This window comes from Haliotis cracherodii, unplaced genomic scaffold, assembly GCF_022045235.1.
Source record: "Haliotis cracherodii isolate W230 unplaced genomic scaffold, xgHalCrac1.p SCAF_3, whole genome shotgun sequence".
NCBI classification, from domain to species: Eukaryota; Metazoa; Mollusca; class Gastropoda; order Lepetellida; family Haliotidae; genus Haliotis; species Haliotis cracherodii.
In genome coordinates, this window is record NW_027266286.1 from 16,827,504 (window position 1) to 16,852,038 (window position 24,535).

Here is a 24,535-nt window from a genome sequence, read left to right on the forward strand (position 1 = left end):
TACGAACTGAAAATCCGACTAAAAGATTTTTCTATAAAGGAGGCAAAATCGTAGAGGATATTAGACGCCAAAAAGGAAATGACAACACACAGCAGAGTCAAGGTAGAGACATTAGACAAGGTGACAGGAGAGACACACGGACAACACAGGATGACTCTGGGAGCGGGGAGCAAAGGAGACGTTATCTTAGGTCAACCTCTCGCTCCCAGACCCCTGGTCGGAAGGCTGTGAGATAGGGGTGTGGCCAGGGCCATGACAATTTACGGGTGCTTCAAACAAGTGTACCCCACAGAACTATCAACAAGGATGTACAATTTTTATTTTGGAATGTATCAGGGCTGATGGCTAAATTACAGGATCGTGACTTTGTAAGCTTTATATGTAAATGCGACATCATTGGATTGCCAGAATCCTGGTCCAAAGATATTGACTTACTATCCATATTTCCAGATTTTAAGGTTATAACAAAACATGGAGAAAAAATATCTGACTTCGGCCGCCTTTCAGGTGGAATAGTACTTCTTATAAGAAAAAGGTATGAGAATTTTGTGAAATGGACAAAAATCCGTAAAAGTGGAATATTTGTGTTATTAGACAAAACCATGTTTAATATAGATAAGGATGTAGTGTACTCATGTGTGTATATTCACCCAGAATCGTCACGCTGGTACAGTGCGTTATCACCTGATTGTAGTAACGGTGTGCTATTGTTGCAGGAGGAATACTAGATGTTCTTTCTCACTGCGGCAACTATTATATTATGTTAGGTGGAGATTTCAATGCACGCACAGGTACTGAGCCTGATTTTGTTGAAGATGATATTCTTGAATATTTAGAAAATGATAATTCTTCCGTGTATAGTTTTCTACTCGACCATTTCAACATGGTACGAGCGTCAGCAGATAATGTGTTAAACAACTTTGGAAAAAGTTTGATAAATTTATGCAGTATCTTAAATATACATATCTTGAATGGAAGATGTGGGTCAGACTCAGAAGTTGGAGACTATACGTTTATTGGCCATCAAGGTGCTAGCGTCATAGATTACATAATCTGTTCATCTGGGTTGTTTGGCGTATGCTGTAATTTCACCATTGTATCACGCACGGAATCCTGTCATCTTCCTGTCATGGCGAGCTTATATACTTCTGTGCAGACTAAACCCGTGCAAGCTCATGGTAATAAGAAGGCTTCCAAATTCGTTTGGGTCAATGATAAAGCTGACCAATTTATGTATAACTTGTTGAGCAGTGAATGCTACTCTTTATTAGAAAAGGCTGTTGACGAAGTGTTACACAATATAGACGAAAGTGTTAGATACATGTCAGAGGCCTTGTGCACGGCAGCAAGCGACATGAAAAGAGTGTGTACTTCTAACACATCTAGTCAACAGTGGTTTGACCGTGAATGTGAGCTACTCAAAAAGGAAAGATGTAAATATTTAAACAATTTTAGGAGAAAAAAGGATAATAACTCATTATATGAGTATAATTATATTAGAAATAAATATAATAGTGTATGCAGAGAAAAGAAAACGAATTTTTTCAAAGAGAAACAGGAAAAACTTGAACGTTGTATGCGCGATTCTAAACAATTTTGGGCCACTCTTAAAGGGCTAAACACTAATCGTTATACACAAAACAATATTCCAATTGATGATTGGTTTAACTATTTCAGGGATCTGTTTTCAACTTCTACAGAGAACGAGGAAAGATGTTTTGATATCGACGAATGGAATGTATTTGATAACTCTTTTTGTCAGTTAACTTCAGATATTCTTGATTCACCTATAACAAGAAATGAAATTTCAGAAAGCATCGCAAACTTAAAAAGCAATAAAGCAGCTGGTGAAGATAATTTGATTCCTGAATTTTTTAAATATTCGTCCGATATTCTCCTCCCCTACCTTGAAATTCTTTTTAACGTTATGCTTGAAAAGACTTATTTTCCAGAACAGTGGACTCTGGGGATAGTAATTCCTTTGCACAAACAGGGATCAACTAATGTCACCAATAACTATAGGGGTATAACTCTTTTGAGTGTTTTCAGTAAGATTTTTACCAGTATTATACACAAACGTTTAGTATTTTGGACAGATTCCTTTAATAAGACAGATGAAGCACAAGCCGGTTTCAGGCATGGATACTCTACACTTGATAATGTATTTGTATTGCAGACACTTGTACAGAGATATTTAGCACGAAAAGGAGAAAAAATGTATGCTATATTTGTTGATTTTGCTAAGGCGTTTGACTCAATTAACAGAAACATGTTGTGGTCCCTTTGCAAATCTCAAGGTATCAGTACTAAAATTGGTAAATTACTATGTTGTATATATCACAATGTGAAGGTCTGTGTTCGAAACAATAACACCTTATCTGATTCCTTCTACTGTAATATTGGGGTTAGACAAGGATGTATTCTAAGTCCATTCCTGTTTTCATTTTTCATAAATGAACTTTCGATACAAATATCTGAAAATTGTAACGAGGGTATCCAACTCCATCCAGCAACTATTAAACTTTTCCTACTCCTTTTTGCTGATGATATAGTTATGTTCTCGAGCACAGTACCTGGACTTAAAAAGTTAATAAATGAACTTGAGTATTATTGTAACAAATGGAAATTGAAGGTCAATATCGATAAGACAAAGGTTGTAGTTTTCAAAAATGGAGGGAAATTATCAAAACGAGAAAAATGGCTATACAAAGGTGAAAAACTTGAGGTTGTAAGAAGTTACAAATATTTGGGGGTACATTTTACAAATCGACTTACTTGGTCACTGCATAGCAACAAAGCCGCACTACAAGCCAAAAAGATTTTAATTGGCATTTTACAAAACCTAAAACCCCTTGGAAATATTAGCTTTGAAACATTCTCTAAGATTTTCGACACTAAGATCAGTCCTATTTTACTCTATGGTGCTGAAGTCTGGGGCCTAGAGAACTATGATACAATAGAGAAGGTACATCTATTTGCGTATAAAAGATTTTTAGGAGTAAATTCCAACACTCCAAATGTTACAGTTTACGGGGAATGTGGGAGATACCCAATGTATATATTCAGTTACATAAAAGTAATAAAATATTGGATAAAATTGCTTAAAATGCCAAATACCAGATTCCCAAAGAAATGCTATAACATGATGATTCTTTACGATAGCAGAGGTAAAAATAACTGGGCCTCGGGTGTCAAAAAGATACTCCAATCTTGCGGGTATGAGTACATTTGGAGAGAGCAACATGTAACAGTACCAGATCGTTTCATATATAATTTAAGACAAAGGCTAAAAGATATATATTTTCAAAAGTGGTACTCTTCACTAAACTTACATAATAAGTTAAAGCATTACACCTGTTTTAAATCATTCATTCTGACCGAAAAATATCTTTTGGATATAAATGTTAAGAAATTTCGAACAGCACTATCCCGTTTCAGATGTGGTTCTCATGACCTTCTAATAGAAAAAGGTAGACATTTAGCGATACCAAGGGAAAACAGATTGTGTAAATATTGTACTTGCAAAGAGATAGAAGATGAATACCATTTTTTGCTAGTCTGTCCATTGTATGCAAATATCAGAAAAGAATACATACATAAATATTTTTATCTGAATCCTAGAATAGACAAATTTTAAATCCTCATGTCATCCCAAAATGAAACAGTCACAAAATATCTTTCAATGTATATATATCATGCAATGAACATCAGATCCTCTGCATTATAGATGTGATATTTTGTTACGATATATGTAATTCCTATTGCACCCATTGCTACTGTATGTATATATGTACTATAGGCCTATGGCCTTTTCAGTACTTGAAATAAAGATTGATTGATTGATTGAATACATGCCTGCACCAATCTTACGTCAATGAAGTAAACTTCATTTAACGCCTGTTTGGTTTATGGATTCTCCCGTTTCCGTGCACCGGTCGATGAAGTTAGATACTCAGAAGTTTTAGTGTCCAAAGCATTCACTACATCTGGCGCTTTGAGGACGGAAGACTTGAACGGTTAAGGATCCGTAACAAGGTAGTGTATGCATGTAGCATGTCGTCCAACTGGAACTAGTGGTGCTAATCACGGGTTTTTAGTTTATGGTGGCTCTCATTCTGACGTGAATACAAGTAAATGTGTGTGTGTGTGTGTGTGTGTGTGTGTGTGTGTGTGTGTGTGTGTGTGTGTGTGTGTGTCTGTGTCTGTGTCTGTGTGTGTTTGTGTGTGTCTGGATGTCCGGATGTAGGAACGTCGACTAACGAACGAATCTCATTGAAATCAAATCTATTACTCCGGTACGATATCTCCAATCGTGAACTTTCAAATCGATTAAGTGAAGAATTCAGAGACACATATCTAGTTTCTGTATCTCGATAGCGAATATAACCGGAGTGTTCCGATTCCAACTAAAGTATGAGTTTACATATTCTGCTCAAACTGACCACTGCCTCAGTGGTCCAGAGGTAAAGCCTCCATCTGGAGAGCGGAAGGTCCTGGGTTCGATCCCAAAAGACGTTAAAAGATGGTACGGGTGTGTGTTTGTATTAGTCCGGACTGATGCCGATTTATAGTGGTAGCTCACTGAGATACCATGCCGCAGTTTAACATGAATACCCCACTCCGACACAGTTACTGACTCCGAGCCGACCAGTCCTTGTTTTAGCCCCTTAATCCCGAGCGCCAGACAGGGTAACAACAAGTACAATCTTTTAACGTCTTTTGGTCTTTTGGTATGACGCGGCCGGGGATCGAACCCCAGACCTTCCGCTCTCCGGGCGGACGCTCTACCATTAAACCACGGAGGCGGTCGTAGAGATTGTGTGTCACGCAGCAGGTACTTGACAAGTGAAGCTGACACTTCACATGATTGTTTCCTCCAGTGATGACACCTAATTTCGTTCATGTGGGACCAGTTCATGTATATTTGTTTCAGAGGTTTGAATACGATTTACAGTTTGGCTGCTTACCAAGTTCTGTAATTACTGACTTCAATATATTATTTTCCAATTTACTTTTAACAAAATAGAAGCTATGGATGTGTTGGTGTAGTTGCTGTGTTTGATACATGTAAGTACAAACCTGTCATTTTAAATACGGATGTATGTGGATTCTTAAATGAACATAAATTTATAATATGACTTTAAGTATCACGATACAATGCGATTCTAAGTTCTGTGACTGGAGCTACATATAAGAGTATCTTTTGGGCTTTGTAAATGTAATCAACAAACCCTTTCCATAATCACAAAGGACCCGTGAAGAGCCGGAGTAGAATACCTCTTCAGCAATCAATACTTGCCGTAAAAGGCGACTATGCTTTTCATAAGAGATGACTAACGGGATCGGGTTGTCAGGCTCGCTGACTTGGTTGATACATGTCATCGATGCCAATTGCGTGGATCGATGCTCATGATATCAATCACTGGATGGTCCAGACTCGATTATCTACAGACCGCCGTCATATAGCTGGAATATTGCTGAGTGCCACGTTAAACAACAAGCCAACCAACCAACCATAATCACAAAGTTATCTGAAATTGCCAGTCTGTGAAGGGGGCACATCGTCTAAGGCGCCGCGATTCGCTGTGCAGACTTGTGTCCCTTAAGCACGCCAGAAACCTATGATTTTGGGTTCGAATCCCGGTTCGCCCCGATTATGTCTCTAGGTTTGTCAGCACCATACCTGTGCTCGTGGGTTTCACCGAAGTGGTAAACGTCTTAGAACTGCATCACTTCGGGCTTTCCTCCCACATTAAGCTGACACGCCGCGATGCAACTGTAATACTGACAAAAGCGGCGTTAAACCCGACTCACTCACTCAGTCTTTTAAGCTATACCTTGGTATGCATGTTTCTTCTTTTGGTGATAACATATTTTGCTTATATCTATGGAATTTTATTGCTCAATATTTATGCAATATTTAATGATGTAAAGCAAATCATCACAATTGTCTTAAAGAAATTGATCTTTATGTGGGGAAATCATAGCTTTATTCAGTTATAGTACACATTTTGTTTTATCTTTAAATGGAAATTGATTTGGGGTTGAAGGTGAATAAACGGCAATGGGTTGTTTTTGGTGGTAGACCTCGAATAATGAAGGGACGGTATTATCAACTATACTCTCTTTCTAGATATTCTAGGATATGGACTGAAGGTTATTTCAAGCTGATAGGCATTTATGGAACTATGCCTAAATGTTTCTGCATTTCAACTTCTTTTATAATGATTCCATCCATTAGGAAATTTAATAGTACCGTTTTGTGGGAGAATGAAATACTTTCGGTTTTCTCAGGGTTGAACTTAACGCTGAAGCCAATGTTGACGTGGCGGCTATGCTTGTCGTAAAAGGCGACTAACGGGATCGGGTGGTCAGGCTCGGTGACTTGGTTGATACATGGCATCGATCCCAATTGTGTGGATCGATGCTCATGCTGTCAATCACTGGATTGTCTGGTCCAGACTCGATTATTTACAGACTGCCGTCATATAGCTGGAATATTGCTGAGTGCGATGTTAAACAACAAACACACAAACAAACAAACAAACATCAGTTATAGATGCACTCGAAAGCAAAACACATTGTCAATACAAATTTCAATACTCAAAACCCGGTAAATACCCGTTTATACAACTGCAGCTTTATAAAAAAAATATTTCCATGTACGGTACTTAAACCAGACACAATACAATCTGCGTCATCAATCGAACTTTTCCGCTTAAAATGCTGACATGTTTCTGATGGGCGGAAATCCTTTGGTAAGTGAACGATTTTCACGGATGAAATATTTAATATGCAACCCGTAAAAAAACAAAACATATGATTGATTATCTACCAGCAGTGTACCGTATCCGTAGAATTCATTTTTTGGTGTGTACTTTGCGACTCTGACGCTGACATTCATACTGAAATAAATAAATCAATATTTCCACACAGGACACTTAGTACATAGTACTCCAGGAGAAATAGAATGAGGTATCACAAATGATTCGATCCCGTCTGTGGCGGGGCACATTTGTGACAAATATTTGAATTGTATTCAATTGGGGTTTTGGTCCAATTTTGAACATGGTCTACGCAGGTGGTCAAAGGTTATCTTATCCTAATTTAAGAACCACTGCAGACAGTTTCCAATCGAAATATTTGGGGTACGGACAGGGATGCAACATACCCATGATATTCAATGTTTAGGTCTATTGTATCATGCCATCTGTGGGTACACCCGTCCCGCTTTGACAGCTACGTTGTAGCTACGTTTAATGACGCTCTGATCATTAAGGATAACGTGCTAAATAATATAATTGCTTACCACTTTTGTCACATTCGCTTTGGTCCCCCTTGAGACCAACAGCTTACTTTATGTGGTCTTTTAAAAAACCGTTTAACTTTATTGCTAGAATTAGAAATAATCTTGAGCCAAGGTAATGTTTATTCAAGAGAAAACATACTTCAGTGTTAACGTCTTGTGTGGAGTATTTGGTGTTTTCTACCCAAAATAGTGCGATTGTGAAACACAAAGTGGAAAGCTGTTTGCAGCTCCATGCCCAACCATCCCTTCCCTGAATGCCCCAAAACTGAACCCCATGCTGCCTTAATACCAAAGTATGTTTAATTACATCGGTACCTATTTCGGGAAACGTATGCACAAACAGTTAATCCTATGTTTCTAGCTACTTTAACACCAAAAAATTAAAAGGACTTCCGTTATAATGATATCACTTTCGATCTGGGAGAAAATTGGACCCGGTGGAGTACAATCTTAAAAGGGGCAGTGCTTGTAGTCAAGTTAGACTTCCTGTTTGGGACATCATGCTCATTGTAGTGCACCGCCATTAGCTAACTTCATGACAAAGTTATTAACTCTTCTGGGTTAATGACATCACTTAGGTGCCTCTAACAGCATTGATAAAAAAAAAGGTATGTACTTCAAGGTTTGTGATATCACTTCCGGTTTACGAATTTAAAACGCCAACGCCGGATAATCACCAGTCTCTGAAGTAGGTTCCATGGGGCGTTGATACATGGCATCGATCCCAATTGTGTGGATCGATGCTCATGCTGTCAATCACTGGATTGTCTGGTCCAGACTCGATTATTTACAGACTGCCGTCATATAGCTGGAATATTGCTGAGTGCGATGTTAAACAACAAACACACAAACAAACAAACAAACATCAGTTATAGATGCACTCGAAAGCAAAACACATTGTCAATACAAATTTCAATACTCAAAACCCGGTAAATACCCGTTTATACAACTGCAGCTTTATAAAAAAAATATTTCCATGTACGGTACTTAAACCAGACACAATACAATCTGCGTCATCAATCGAACTTTTCCGCTTAAAATGCTGACATGTTTCTGATGGGCGGAAATCCTTTGGTAAGTGAACGATTTTCACGGATGAAATATTTAATATGCAACCCGTAAAAAAACAAAACATATGATTGATTATCTACCAGCAGTGTACCGTATCCGTAGAATTCATTTTTTGGTGTGTACTTTGCGACTCTGACGCTGACATTCATACTGAAATAAATAAATCAATATTTCCACACAGGACACTTAGTACATAGTACTCCAGGAGAAATAGAATGAGGTATCACAAATGATTCGATCCCGTCTGTGGCGGGGCACATTTGTGACAAATATTTGAATTGTATTCAATTGGGGTTTTGGTCCAATTTTGAACATGGTCTACGCAGGTGGTCAAAGGTTATCTTATCCTAATTTAAGAACCACTGCAGACAGTTTCCAATCGAAATATTTGGGGTACGGACAGGGATGCAACATACCCATGATATTCAATGTTTAGGTCTATTGTATCATGCCATCTGTGGGTACACCCGTCCCGCTTTGACAGCTACGTTGTAGCTACGTTTAATGACGCTCTGATCATTAAGGATAACGTGCTAAATAATATAATTGCTTACCACTTTTGTCACATTCGCTTTGGTCCCCCTTGAGACCAACAGCTTACTTTATGTGGTCTTTTAAAAAACCGTTTAACTTTATTGCTAGAATTAGAAATAATCTTGAGCCAAGGTAATGTTTATTCAAGAGAAAACATACTTCAGTGTTAACGTCTTGTGTGGAGTATTTGGTGTTTTCTACCCAAAATAGTGCGATTGTGAAACACAAAGTGGAAAGCTGTTTGCAGCTCCATGCCCAACCATCCCTTCCCTGAATGCCCCAAAACTGAACCCCATGCTGCCTTAATACCAAAGTATGTTTAATTACATCGGTACCTATTTCGGGAAACGTATGCACAAACAGTTAATCCTATGTTTCTAGCTACTTTAACACCAAAAAATTAAAAGGACTTCCGTTATAATGATATCACTTTCGATCTGGGAGAAAATTGGACCCGGTGGAGTACAATCTTAAAAGGGGCAGTGCTTGTAGTCAAGTTAGACTTCCTGTTTGGGACATCATGCTCATTGTAGTGCACCGCCATTAGCTAACTTCATGACAAAGTTATTAACTCTTCTGGGTTAATGACATCACTTAGGTGCCTCTAACAGCATTGATAAAAAAAAAGGTATGTACTTCAAGGTTTGTGATATCACTTCCGGTTTACGAATTTAAAACGCCAACGCCGGATAATCACCAGTCTCTGAAGTAGGTTCCATGGGGCGTAAAGGAAAAATAGCGGTGAAAATTATGTGAATGGATCACATACATATGATATCTATACAAACAGGCGGATCAATAGTTATCGCCCACACAGAGGGAAGGGAAAGCATAAATATAAAGCGTGAACGACAGAAATCAAAGCGCGGTGAACAATATATGATATGATCACAAAAACGTCGCGTCCAAGATTATTGCACTTATATAGCGACGTGCATGTACGGGTGTGTGTTTGTGTGGCTGCTTGTACTAGTCCGGACTGATGCCGATTTATAGTGCTAGCTCACTGAGATACCATGCCGCATTTAACATGAATACCCCACTCAGACACAGTATACTGACTCCGAGCCGACCAGTCCTTGTTTTAGCCCCTTAATGCCGAGTGCCAGACAGGGTAACAACAAGTTCCATCTTTTAACGTCTTTTAGTATAAATCGAACCCCGGACCTTCCACTCTCCGGGCGGACGCTCTACCACCAGACCACAGAGGCGGTCTCATGTCTAAAGGAAGAGAACATAAGACAGAACATGATGTGCTTGTAACTGCATTTCCGGTTTAATGATACCACTTCCGGTTGGATAAAACACTTGCCATGCCTGTAGCTACATCAATAGAGGTCGTGCCCCCGATCTTGGTTGGAACAAGTTAACCTATGCTGGTTGTAACACGGAGCCGAAGGATCAATTGGTCAGACCAGGTGACGTGGTGCAGAGTGACGTCAACTGACGTAAGGGAAATACGTCTAATGGTTTGCTAGTTAGGAAGTTACTGCAAGCATTTGGCGCGGTGGAATAAAAGTTACAGACTTTAGAATACAGTAAACTACGGTTATAACGAGCTCAAAGGGACCACTAATTTTAGTTCGTAATAACCGTAGTTCGTTACAAGCATATTTACAGCATATACACAAGAAATGGTCGGGAGTAAAACATAATATGTTTTTTATATCCGTCAGTTCGTTATACACGTAGTTTACTGTATTATAAATGAATTGGATCATGTTCGTTGTTATAGTTAGGACACACATTTGCTAGTTACTTGTCTACGCCAGTTATGTGTTTACAACTATCCTTCTTGTCTCTTTCAATTGTTTGTTAAAGTACCCAGACGACATGGATTGCCTCTCACAATATCAATCACTTGTTCCAGACTCAATTAATTACACGCCGTTTACATACATGTATGAAAAACAACAAACAAACCAAACACTACCAAATCTGAAAATTATTGAAAATGCCGCACATCATATGAATATTTAGATGCCAAGACCATTTTGTTTTTCACAATTCGATTTTTGTTTTTTAACAACATTGTACCTCTAGTATGAAGGAATAAAACGCCAAAAGAAGATAAGGCTGGAATATGGCGCTGTTAAACAACATACACATTACGGAAGTCATATATGGTTCGATTCCAATCGGACTCGATGTGAATCTCACTGTATTGAAACACATCATATGAATGTTTCAGATTCCAAGACAAATCGATAAATTTACACGCCAATTTGGTATTTTCAATTTTTAAGGATGAAAACGTACAACTAAATACAGCTGCAATAATCACACTCACTAAGGTAGTTACATGGTTCGATTCCAACTTTGCAGGCACAATGGCTATACAGTTATTCATGTCAGTCGCCCTGTCCGATGTTCTTGACACCAGTCTGACACCAGCCATGACAAGCACGTTGTTCAACTGTGTGATACAGTGTTACTCAAGCACTGGATGTTCCTCCATCTTCTACAACAAAGCGACTCACCAATGTGCAGTGTCATCGCACGTATATCGAGATGGTGACAGTGTCTTAGCATCTTCCACGGGAATGAAGTTGTACGTTTGGAATCAAGGTAGGGGATGAAGCGTTTCCCAAGCTTTGTAAATACAAGTCAACATCGATTTACGATTCCGACTATATCATGAGCTCATATACATATAGTGATGATACCAGGTGTTTGCGAAAAGGTGAGCGAATCCCGTCCTATTGATGGCACTCGTCACAAACACATGCAAAGAAAAGTCAATAGTTCACCTGAACAAAACGGGAATATATGGTATAAGTCCAAATAGGGAAATGTATCGGGCATGATCTTTGTCACTGATTCGTCAAATTTGGGGGTATCTACCATTCCTTTCCTGAGGCCTTAAATGTTGAAACCTTGATCAACCAACTTTTGAGCTAGAGTCGCAGGACGCTGTTTGAAATTTTAGCAGAAAGAACATGCTCGATTGTACATTAAAAGTTGTGAAATGTGGCCACCAAAAAGTGCTCGACATGACTCAAGTTAATTGTTCACCTGACAAAACATATAAGTATGCTCGGTTGTATCTCAAAGTTGTGAAAAGTAAACACCAAAGGTTGGAGCTGCTGGAATATTGGCCGACATTAAAGGGAAGGTTGACTATTGAACATTTGAAGTCATCCCTCTTGTCATACAATCTTGAGGGGAGTGTTTTGTCACTCTGAATCTTTATGCATGGTCCTTAATTGAAACAGATGAGCCAGCCTCCCTGGTCTCCAATATGTCACTAGCAGGTGGGTAAATCAGTGGAAGGGGCGTGGCTATCTGATGGTTATTAAACGATATCAGATCATCGATGTACCTGAAGGTTAAGTTAAACTTCTTGGCCAAATATACTTGTTTGGACTGACATAAATATCGAAACAGATCAGCAAAATCAGCGAGAAGGGGGAGCACAATTGGTCCCCATGGGGATGCCTATTTCTTGGTAAAATATATTCCCCACAATTTGTATACGGATGTTATCAAAGAGGAAGTCCTACGTCCGACGAAACACTCATGTGTTACTACGGTCAAGAAACCGAAACATTGCCGATGTTAACTCACTCTCGTACATTACATTCCCCTAAACCCAAGCTATATATATATGGTGGTATGATTATATGTATTGTCATAAAACAAGATTGTTAAGTTCTGCTGTACTTAGTTGTGAGAGGGATAACAATAACAGTTTTATTTGGATGTGGGGGGCACGGGTGGCCCAGTCGTCTAAGGCGCCGCAATTCGCTGTGCAGAGTTGTGTCCCTTTAGCACGCCAGAAATCTATGATTGTGGGTTCGAATCCATATTCGCCCCGCATATGTTTCTAGGTTTGTCAGCACCATACCCGTGCTCGTTGGTTTCACCGAAGAGGTAAACGTCTTAGACCTGCATCACTTCGGGCTTTCCTCCCACATTAAGCTGACACGCCGTGATATAACTGTAATACTGTTAAAAGCGGCGTTAAACCGTTAAACTCACCCACTCACGTTAAACCCAACTCACTCACTATTTGGATGTGATCAAGCCTCCGGCTGATGGGATCTAATGACCAACTCATTACATCTTTTATTATCTATTATCTCGTTTATATTTCACTTAATGAATAAAAGTCTCTCTTTTAGCTGGGTGTTTGTTATCAGCTGGCTGGATTTACCACCGTCCCTCAAATCTCTGCTACAAGCGCAGTGATTACAAGGTGGACATAACTACGGCGGAGACCGCGTGCAGAGATGCTGGAGCAAGTCTTGTTGTCGTTGACACCGCCGAGAAGAACGCTCATCTCCTAACATTACATCCGACTTCAGGTGAATATGAATGCTGCTCAGCCAGCAAAGATCATAGGCAGCCTTACTTTGTTTCTTTAACGCCGCCGCAGAACCTCCATGTTGGGGCACGATAACAAGATATCCACTCATTCACCCAGCTACCACTCATATGAAGTATTTTGCCAATATCAGGATTTTATTGTCATGTCGCGATTTATTATTTTAGGACTATGAGCAGAAACTTTCCATAACGTATACAATACCCAATCTTAAAATATTTAGTTAACATATTGAACGTCGTGAACTTTTACATGGGTGACAGCTCCTCGAAAACTCCAAAGCATATAAAGTTGAAACATTGCAAGAATGGTCTCAACTATAGTATCTCCAAATCGTGGACATCGAATATCGGTCACATATTATACATGGCATCCACGTCAGCCATATTGAAACTATCAGTTTTGCATATTATGAAATTTTATATCCATACCATATGTTATTGAGCTTATATCTGTGTTGTAGACCTCTGTTGTTAGCTTTGTTTATGCGTCTTTACTCATGCATTATGCACACCTTCACACAAAACAAATTTTGTTTTGTTGCATATTGCGACGTTTCGATGTACAGTAAACTATGGTTATAACGAACTCAAACTGACCACTAATTTTAGTGTTTTATAACCGTAGTTCGTTATAAGAATATATACAGCATATATACAACAAATGGCCAGGACTAAAAAATAATTTCGTTATATCGGCCAGTTCGTTATAAGCGTGTTCGTTATAACCGTAGTTTACTGTAGATTCTTACACCATTATCACGCTGGAGTGACAAAAAGCATGAGTGATGAGTGATAAGAGAGCATGACATGTTGTGATAAGCAGCTGATAAACATTGACAACAGCAGGTAATAGATAACAAGTAGCATATACTGGGAGTTAATTGGATGAGGCCAAATGTACAGTAGGAACAACAAATAGAACACAGGTAATGAAGCACACGGGTAATGAAGCCAGATGTACAGTAAGGATAAGAATTAAAAGTATGAAACACTTGTGACAAACTAAGTTTATCTAAGCTGATTAGTTATGTTGAACAAAGGTTTGTGACGGCGGATTTCAATAGCTTCTGAGAGTTTTCTTTTGGTGTGAAGTCCTGATATTTGGTTGAGAGGATTTGGACTTTGTCGAAATGAATTTGACGGCTAGGGGTGTTTTGCTGCTGGTCTGAGAGGGCTGATTTGCCGTCTGCTTTGGCTGTCAAGGTCTTATGTTCTTTGGTGCCGGAATCTACTTGGCGGGAGGTTTCACCAATGTACGAGTCACCACAGTCACAGTTAATCTTATAGATTACTCCTTTGGGGGCTGCTTGTTGGAGTGTTGGAGTGGGGGTTGCAGCCATTAACTAGGAGGATGGTTCTTAGGGATGGGGGACAGTGAAGATGGTGTATGGGGTAGATGCCTGCTTGGTGCTTGTTTGATGAGAGGCCTTGCCAGTGAATGGTAAGGTGATTGTGATAGGGAGGATGATGGTCTTGTTGGTGTAGGTTTGGGCTAGAGTGTGGTGGAGATGGTCCTCTTGATGGTCGTGTTCTGGTTGAAATTGGTGAAGGCTTAGTTTTCAGGGTTGGATAGAGTTGATAACTTAAGGACCGAGCAGACATCGACAGCATCTTCACTGGCTCCCCATTCTATAGAACCACCCCCCCCACCCCCACCCCAAACCCCTCACCCCCCACCGCCAATCAAACACTCATGCATGACCTTTTTGATCTAATACGATGACTGTGCAGGAATAGAAGGACCATTCGTATGCAGCTCTTAAGTGTGAATGCCAAGGATAACATAACGACAATTGAATGGAAAATATGGGCGCAGCTTTATTACATGGCGGAAGTCACGACATGTTTTGATACTGAACACCGACCTTACAAGGATGGGCAATTCAGAAAAATACAGGGTGCTATACAAGGGTACATGTTGTACACTTATCACACACACAAAGTTAACTTGCTAGTGCATCCGAGGTTGATATGCACACCGTTATGCGGCAGCAACAGTAAACATCAAGACCAAATGGGCCGGAATATAATACAAGCACAAACACACACACTAAATACCCTCCGTGGCTACACACAACGTGAGGTTCAGGTTAGCTACAAACTTTTGGGTAAATACTTTACCATCCGTGGTTACACACAACATGAGGTTCAAATAGTCCTGTGGTGACAAACCATTATGTCACATATTTGGTACGCCTGCCATGACCTCCGCCACTGGACTTGCTTTATAGCAAGTTCATCCCACCCACTGAACCAAAGATAATGCAACTGTGTCATGGCATATATCTCGATTTGGAATACAAGCACATCAGACCTGGCAATGAAATTCTCCAGGCCTCCCTGCAATGAATTTAGAAAAGTGTCATTTCAAATGTCTGAGAGGTAAACGCCGTCCTCCCTGAACAAACCTTGAACAGATACAGTAATTTCTGAGTGTCCAATTGCACGGCCTCCTTTGCTGAGAACCGCTTTTCTGCCAAATCTGTTATATCGCTTTCACTTCTTCTCCATTATCCTGCCATCAGAGATGCCTCTCCATGTAACCCGCTGTAGAATGTCAGACCATATCAACACAGTACCCGTCATCATGGATTGCAGCTTTTGCAAATCCTGGTTGACCGTGTCAAGTAAATGTTGAGTTGCAGTGTCGACAAGATTGTTTGATTCCAAGTGAATAAGAAGCCACGCGGGTGGAGGATACCTGTCTAACTGCTGCGTAATGAAAGGAACTAAAGATCCCCACTTCATTCCCCGTCTCCCGTACCACCTAACTGTCATGCCATGTTGCTTTTTCAGTCCAAGATTTAAACCCACTGGCCTGGTAACTGCTCTCCTGTGTGCCCAGTATATGAGACTGGATCCAACCTTTCAAATTTCTGAATAACATTAAGGGTAAATTAATATCATTTACAAGTTAAGCCTTATGTATGTAGAGTATGCCCCAGACTTCCACCTGCCCCACATGCATATTACATTGTCTGATATACCAACTCTTGATGCATGGGTAGTTGCTCCTATTCTAAAAGAATGTGCTTTGAAGTGTTGAGCGTCAACGTTGAGACATTTCAATGCTTTCTGAAGGACAGCTGAAAACTGGTACCTTGTCACTGGGGTAGCATTCAGATAGATGAAAAACTGTGACGGTTGTGATGGACGATATGTTAGGTATCTGTTGATTGCTCGAACTGAGCAGCTGATTGGGTCTGTTTTGGGGGGGATAATCAGTGTCGTACCCCTACCAAGTTGATCGGTTTTTGAAAAACGAACTCTTACATGTAAGGCTCCCTGAACAATCGCTACATTTTGGAACTGAAGTGGTCTATCACGGTCCCTTTTAGAAGCAAGTGCAATTTCTCCTATCCGAAAAAAAACAAAAAAGGCAAGATTGAACAAAGCTGTAAAAAGGCATGACTCATAATCTGATTTACACACATGTTTGAGGGCACCTGAAAGTTTTCTCAATATATCAAGGGTTATTGGTTGACGGATATCATGTGTACAGTTTTCCTTTCTATATCCCTGCATGTACTTTCTCACCAGGGATTGGTCAGTAGGGTCAAGCCAGCAATTCACTTTATGATGTCTTGCGAGTGCTGACAGATGAAGTGCTTTTGAACTAGAATAAGTTTTTCAAGAAATGTCTGCTATGTAGCATGATACGTGATCCACAGTTGCTGGCCATATTTGAGGGATGTTAAGTTCACTCCTAAATTGCATAAATGATCTTACTGCTGCTCCATAGGTCTGCCGTGTGTTCGATGAAAGTGATGCTTCAATCATTGTAAAAGCTTCAGATTTTAGATGATCCAAAGATTGTCTGGAACTTGAGTCGGGTTGACAGCAGCATTTGGTGCAAGGCAGCGGAAACGCTGAAGCTGAGGACGAGAAAGTGCATCAGCCACGCTATGTTCAGAACCTGGGATGTAACAGGTTGATTTGGAGACAGTGGAGAACAAACTTTCGAACATACTGCATGGTGTCCTTGCATTTAGTAGTTTGCCTATTCAGTATAGAAACAACAGCCTGTTTACCACTGAGTTCTTCTTTCGAAACATTAACTGCTACAGAAATGGGGAAAAACTCGAGCATTGTAATGTTCTTTGTCAAACCCCTTTCATGCCAGTGATTAGGCCAGGATCCTCGCGTCCAGCTTCCATGAAAGAATGCTCCGAAACCTCCTGACTCACCACCTGCGCTGTCCGTGTACAGCTGTAGCGAAAGACTGCTGGTCCAGAAGCGATCTAAAAACAGTGATGTACCATTGTGATGTTTGAGAAATACTAGCCAAATATGGAGATCTTCCTTCATCGATTGCGTGACCCGGATCTTGTGGTGGGCTCGCTTCAGTCCACATGTGGCATCTATGGTCCTACGCAAGAATGTTCTACCAATTGGAATAGCTCTGCAGATGAAATTAAGAGAACCTAGCAGACTTCTACTTGCTTTTTTGTTACTTTGCTTTTAGTTTTAATGAACTCGAACTTCTCCATTGCTTCCAACAGCTTTTCCTGGGGGATGCTAATCTGCATTTTGACAGTGTCCAGCCTAAATCCAAGGAAGTTTAGAACTTGTGTTGGGGTAACTGTTTTGTCTCCTGCAATTAGAACTCCTAGCGCTTCACAAACTGACAAAAATGTTGAAAGTGCTTCCTGGCAGTCTGACTTGTCCAGACTGCTGCCACCAAATAGGAAGTCGTCAAGATAATGCATCACTGCCCCCTGACACTGAATCCTTGTCTCAACGACCCACTGGAGAAATGTGGCAAACTTTTCAAATATGGAGCAACTCATACTGCATCCCATAGGCAGAGCCTTGTCAATGTAGAACTGATTTTTTAATGTAATTCCCAACAGTTGAAAGTCTTGTGGTGATACCATGCATAACCGGAATGCATTCTTTATGTCTGCTTGTGCCAAATATGTTATAGGGCCTAAATGCTGTATAATCCTAATGGCATCATCAACTGTTGAATAGTTTACTGAACATAACTGAGGACTGATAAAATCATTAACTGATGAACCCTCAGGGAATGACAAGTGATGAATTAGTCGATATTGCCCAATTTCCTTCTTTGGAACAATCCCTATTGGAGAAACTTTGAGATTTGAAATTGGCGGTACTTCAAAGGGGCCCGACATCCTGCTGAGTGATATTTCTTTGTTGAGCTTTTGAAGGACTATGTGCTCCATACCCGGATCTCTGGCTGATTTCAAATTTTGACAATGTGTGCTAGCCTCCCTGGGCCCTTGGTACTGTAAACTAAAACCATTAGAAAAACCATCACTTAAAATAAATGCATCTTCCTTGTGTGGATAGGTCTCGAGTAGACATCTTAGGTTATCGAGCTTGACTGGACTATGACCTAGGGCCTTGAGATTTGAGAAAGGGCTTCTTTGGATCTGAAGGGGCATACTTTCCTTTGCATTTAGTGTAGGGGTGGCCACCGCCACAATTGTAGCAGACATGTGGGAATCTGCAGTTTTGCCTGCGACAAAATTTGCCTATCTCGTTAAAATCCCAGCAATAGCCCACTTTAGGGGCATTAGCAGCTTGTGAGAACAACCCTTTCTTTGACTGGAACGAAAATGAACGATTTGCAGGTTGATTCATGTACAATGACCAGAGTTCTGTATGGATACTTGCCCAAGACATAGTGGATCTAGCCATGCGAAGTCTGAACTGCCTGTCATACTGTGCCCATCAATTCAATTCAATTCAATTCTTTATTGTATGAAAGGCCACAGGCCCATATACAACGGAGTTACATAACATATTTTATAAAATACAAAGTCAAGGTAACAATTCACTTCGTAACAAAAAAGCATTATGTATGTACAAAGCCAGATGATGATGTGTTATAAGATCCTTGCAAGACAGTAATGAAGACAATCTTTTAGCATTAAAATGAGATAGAGACCACTGCGGTAAGTACTTGTCTCTTAGATTTTCGTATATAGGGCAAATAAACATGAAATGGTATTCATCTTCGACAACAATGTCATAAAATGGGCATAATCGTATCCATTTCTCAATAGATGAAAATCTCCCTGTGTTAATTTTTAGATCATTCAGGCCAAGTCTGAAACGAATAAGGATGTTACGAGAATTCCTGTACCGTAAATTTGATAAATAGGATTCTGGTTCAAGCAATGACTTGAATTGGCGATAAGTATCATATCTTGAATTTTCATAAATATCTGAATGCCATTTCTGATGAAACATGTCAATGGCACGCATGCGAAAGTACTTAATGAAAGCATTTGCATTACCAATCGTCTGGGACAGCCAAATGAAACCAAAGCCATATGTAAAAAGCAACGTACGGCCCCTACTAGCAGCTAGTCTGATCGTGTGCATGTACTTGAGTATGTCTTGGTGTTTTCCTGGGAACTGCTCAAGATAAACAGATGAATATACAACGAAAGCTGATGTCCATTCCTCGATAGACTGAATTTCCTTAGTTTGCCGAGCCATTTCAAGTTGACCATTTGAGTTGACCTTAATTGTACCATCATTACCGTTGTCCTTGTCCAAACCTTTGAGCAATGTTGTCAGTTCAATAAACTCGCCATTCCTTATTTTGTCCCTTACCCCCTGGGGAACGAGATAACCCACATGGTCAGATGAGATTGGTGCCATGTCGTCTGGTGTAATATGCATGTGATCATAATTAGGCCTATCATTAAAATCATGTGTTCGCTGGCCTATGCGAGTGGGGCTGGAAAATGTAGCATTGTGAACCGTATTTACGGGCAAGTCAATAATAATATCAGACGATGGAACGGGGTTTACGAAATTATGATGTAAAGTGAGTTCACCTGACATTGCCGCCTTGCTCTGCGATGTTTGGCGCCATGTTGTCAGGCTGGTTTGTAACCTCGCTGACTGTGGCGGATGCTCGCTGGGTTGTTGACTGCCTCGCCGCTTTACCTTGTCTCGAACCACCTGACAGTGTAGTGGGCCGTAACTTCCTTCTTCTACCCTTTCCCCGTCCGACATCTTCTTGCACATCCATTTTCCCCGCGCCCAAAAAACTTGCTGTAATGAGATAGTGTTTACTGCTGGCTGGTCGCTGTGACAAGAACGAGATAACGACCCGCACAAGTTAACGTTATCACGTAACCGTGAGACAACATGGGGATTGGTTATTCAATACGCTCGGTTATGCACCCAGATTCACTGGGTTTACAGTCAAAGGGAAGTAACTCATGATTTTTTGGTGGTAGAGCGCCTAACCTCTCACTTAAACTAATTTGTTGCAGACAGGCTTACACAAATTAGATTTTGTACGACCTCATATACTGAGTGTCATTAACTGCGCTTATGAGTGTAGTCCATAACGAGGGGGCTATTGTTTTTCCTGCTGTGCTTTAATCATTGCAAGGATCATAATTTTACTTATGCCTATTTTGCAGCTTGATGTTGATGTCCTGCATCACTTTTGTGGTGTTACATATATGCTACTAGGAATATGGACTGTGTGGTAACACCATGTGTTTGTGCATGAACGTCAGTTTTGATAATAGAAACATGTATATATTTTTGTATATATCCTGTCAAGCTGTTTTACACCACACATTCATAGAAGCTTTCAATCTAAATTTTCTTTTCTCCATGGGACACATTTCAGCTATTTGCGCCTTTGCTATATGTCTGGAATATTGCCAAGGCGACATTTAATACTAACTCACTCTTATTTCGAATAAACAACAAGTTCAATATCCTATTGGGTATTACAGGTGATCGTTCTTGGATTGGGCTTCGCAAAGTCTCTGGAACTTGGAAATGGAGCAATGGAGAAACACTTGGGCCTTTCGATGCCTGGGAAAAAAATCATCCCATCAATGGCAAGGAGTGTGGAGTTTTGTCGGGACACCTTCAAGGATGGTCATCATTTTATTGTCTAACTGGTCCTAATATTAACTATATATGTGAGAAAGTGGTATTCACGTCTTAAGCTTAAAACATTAGAGTGAAAACAGAAATGTAATGTTTTGCATTTGGCGCATTGGTTACTTTGTTCCCTAGAATGAAATCACGTGCGATCTCATGTAAACGCCACACAGATTCTGATGTCATTAAATCTGTGAAACATATTCCGGCTTCAACAAGACTACTCACTACGCGAATAAAAACAATTTCTTGACGTTTGGAATAGTACGGGCCTACTCCCAATTGCATATATTGCACTTAAAGTAAGTGATTTTAAGTAGCAAGAACATTTCCGAAGAAATCAAGCTCCCAAACACAACATTGTAACAGTCATGAAGCACATGACCTCGGACAGCACATGCAAAGGGTGGTATGCCACAGTTACGATTGTCACTCAGACTCGGACACTTTCATAAAAATATTTGATAATTAAGGAAGCAACAGTATTGGTTATGCGACGTTTGCAACGTATTAAAAGTTTACGTGCGATAGGCATGTGGCAGGTGGGCACATGTCAGAATAATGTTGCCCAAACGCTGCATATTTTCTAATCTGTCATCAGCAGTCCCTTACCAGAGCGTAGTGACATAATTATTTGAAATAAATATAACTTGGAAAGTTTACTATTCTCAAACCATATACAGCGTTAGACGTTAGGAACTAGACATTTCCCCCAATTCTACAGAAATAAATAGGAAATTGTACAATTTCAAATGATTTGCAGAGTCACGTTTGGCACATATGAATTGCGATTACCTTCTATCAGTTTAAAATGCTTTGATAAATAGAAGCCGATACGTGAGTTGTGTGTCATTTTATTTTCCTTTCATGGCAATATAGGTATACATATCAAATTTCAATCGAACCGTATTAAAAAATGGAAACATAAGGAAAGACAACTAATATTAAATATGAACGGTGTTTCCCTACACAGTCTGTAAACGAAATAAAGGCCCGTTATATTAGAAATAATTAATTGCAAGAGGCAATGAGGAAGATAAATCTTAAGCTTGTTTCAAACATTATACTAAAGTGGACCATGTGAGGAAGAATTATTGCGAGAGAAACATTATGCCTTCAGTGCAAATAAACACTAAGGTTTTAGATTAAGTTAACATTTGTGAGAATCTCATATATTCCAAGAGAAAATTCATGTGAAGCTTTTGCTGGCACCGTTGGATTAATAATAAAATGTATTGTACCGCCATTTTAGTTACCAGCAGAATAGTATATTCAGTGAGAGGTACGGAATAATAATGCAGTCAAATGGAATCTTAAGATACATGTTTTGTTGTTTGTGTGTTGTTTAACACCGCAGTCTGTAAATAATCAAGATTTGACCCGACAATCCAGTGATTCACATCGTGAGCAACGATCCGGGCAATTGGGATACGATGACATTTATCAACCAAGTCAGAGAGTCTGACCACCCGATCCCGTTAGTAGCCTCTTACATGTGCCATACCGTTTTGCATTGTAATTAAGCCTGTAATATAATTTGTTTGTTTGTCGTTTAACGCCAGACTCAGCAATATTCGGGCTATATGACGGCGGTCTGTAAATAATCGAGTCCAGACAATCCAGTGATTGACATCGTGAGCATCGATCCAAGGTAGCTTCAACGTGAGCAATATTAAAATTGAAGTCTGTGTGAAGGTTGTCATTATCTTTGACTGAGACAAATTGAATAGGTTCAAGGTGTCCCAAAATCACTTTGGGCTTTCCTCCCACATTAAGCTGACGCGCCGTGATATAACTGCAAGACTGTTCAAACATACACCCAGTGCAGTACATATTGCAACAGAGGGTCTCTATGCCACTTTAATCATAGAGTTATATGTCTTCCAATTTAACGACCTTGACCCTCGTTTCAGCTGTAGATGAAAACATTGTCACTAGTTTTGACAATATGTCATACGAACACATAGTTGGTTCAAAGCATAAAGAGGTGGGTGAGGTGAAATGGGGTTTAACGTCGCGTCCAAGATTATTGCACTTATATACGTGTATGTACGGGTGTGTGTTTGTGTGGCTGCTTGTACAATTCCCGCATCCGATTTATAGTGCTTGCTCACTGAGATACTATGCCGCAGTTTAACATGAATACCCAACTCAGACACAGTATACACCTAGGGGGAGTGTATGATGGCATGCAGTCAACCATGGTTTACTAGGGACCAGTTCTAATCCGGAATCCCAACTGGGTCAACCTTTCACTACATTTGCAGTATTTAAACAGTATTCACATCATCTAACTGCATGATAGTGTTTACTGTGTGAAAATGTTCACTCAGTCTCTGGAAGAGTTACATCGCGATGTATTAATTACCTTCCGGGCAAAATAAAGCATACATTTGAAAATAGAATTTGTCCAAAGAATTACAAAACTTAAACGTTACTAGGCTGAAAGCAACCATCAAAATACTGCAAACTTACCGTAATACGTATCAAATCAGCACCGTTTAATAACTATTTATTGTTTATGTCATTTTTAGCCATCATGAAACATGGGTTATGCTTTATTATGCGCGGAACTTTATATTGCGACTACATTGACGATCTTGGAAGAATCTTGCAATGGTATATTTGTAATATTGCCATATTGTGGCGTAGAACATCACTCACTCACTCACTGCAAAACCTTTTGTGTGATGCAGCAATAAAACAACATTCTTTCGCTCACAGGAAGAGCTTGAAGAGATAATCAGCTTGGTGCAGAATACATGAACACAGAGAGAGAGAGAGAGAGAGAGAGAGAGAGAGAGAGAGAGAGAGAGAGAGAGACCTACCCACACAGGCAGACACACCACTCGCAGACACACACAGACAGGCACACACATATACACGCACATGCACAGTTAAAGCACCCAGGCACACTGACAGACACGCACACACACACCAGACACAGAATACACGCACAGACAGACACACATACCTCACACACACATACACCCACCCACACAGACAGAAAGACACATACACACATACACCACTCACAGACACACACAGACAAACATACACCACTCACAGACACACACAGACACAAACAGACACACACACACGCGCACAGACACACACACAGTGATTGAACTCAAGGCACCGTGTTTTGATGATTGTTTTGGTTATCGATAACACACTTGTTTTATTCATTAAGTTTAAACCACTGAAGCCGTATTATTTAGTTCTTCCTACATGTGCATACCTACATAAGGAGCTTGTACCCTACGGTTGTTGTCACGCCACCATGAAACCAAATGGTCCCGTGTCCTGACTTACCACACTCAACATGCATCATGAGCAGAGAGGCCATGTCCGTCATCTCCTATATTGTCAAGGACGTACAAATCACCATGGACCCGC

General features: G+C 40.1%; 1 protein-coding gene and 1 pseudogene across 1 annotated transcript; one reads left to right on the forward strand and one right to left on the reverse strand.

Annotated features, from left to right (window-relative positions):
• The first annotated feature begins 11,244 nt into the window (after positions 1-11,244).
• On the forward strand, positions 11,245-21,200 carry LOC139473712 (lactose-binding lectin l-2-like). Its single transcript, XM_071256431.1, has 3 exons — positions 11,245-11,482; positions 13,039-13,221; positions 20,983-21,200. The coding sequence occupies exons 1-3, from the start codon at positions 11,245-11,247 to the stop codon at positions 21,198-21,200; spliced, it is 639 nt and encodes a 212-aa protein (XP_071112532.1).
• LOC139473986 (uncharacterized) lies at positions 15,392-17,023 on the reverse strand (annotated as a pseudogene).
• Positions 21,201-24,535: the final 3,335 nt, after the last annotated feature.

Bases quoted from the DNA above. Each gene is read 5' to 3' on its own strand.
- LOC139473712 (XM_071256431.1), top strand. From the start codon at position 11,245: ATGGCTATACAGTTATTCATGTCAGTCGCCCTGTCCGATGTTCTTGAC. The intron at 11,483-13,038 runs GTAGGGGATGAA...TCTCTCTTTTAG, and splicing joins GTTGTACGTTTGGAATCAAG to CTGGGTGTTTGTTATCAGCT. The intron at 13,222-20,982 runs GTGAATATGAAT...TGGGTATTACAG, and splicing joins AACATTACATCCGACTTCAG to GTGATCGTTCTTGGATTGGG.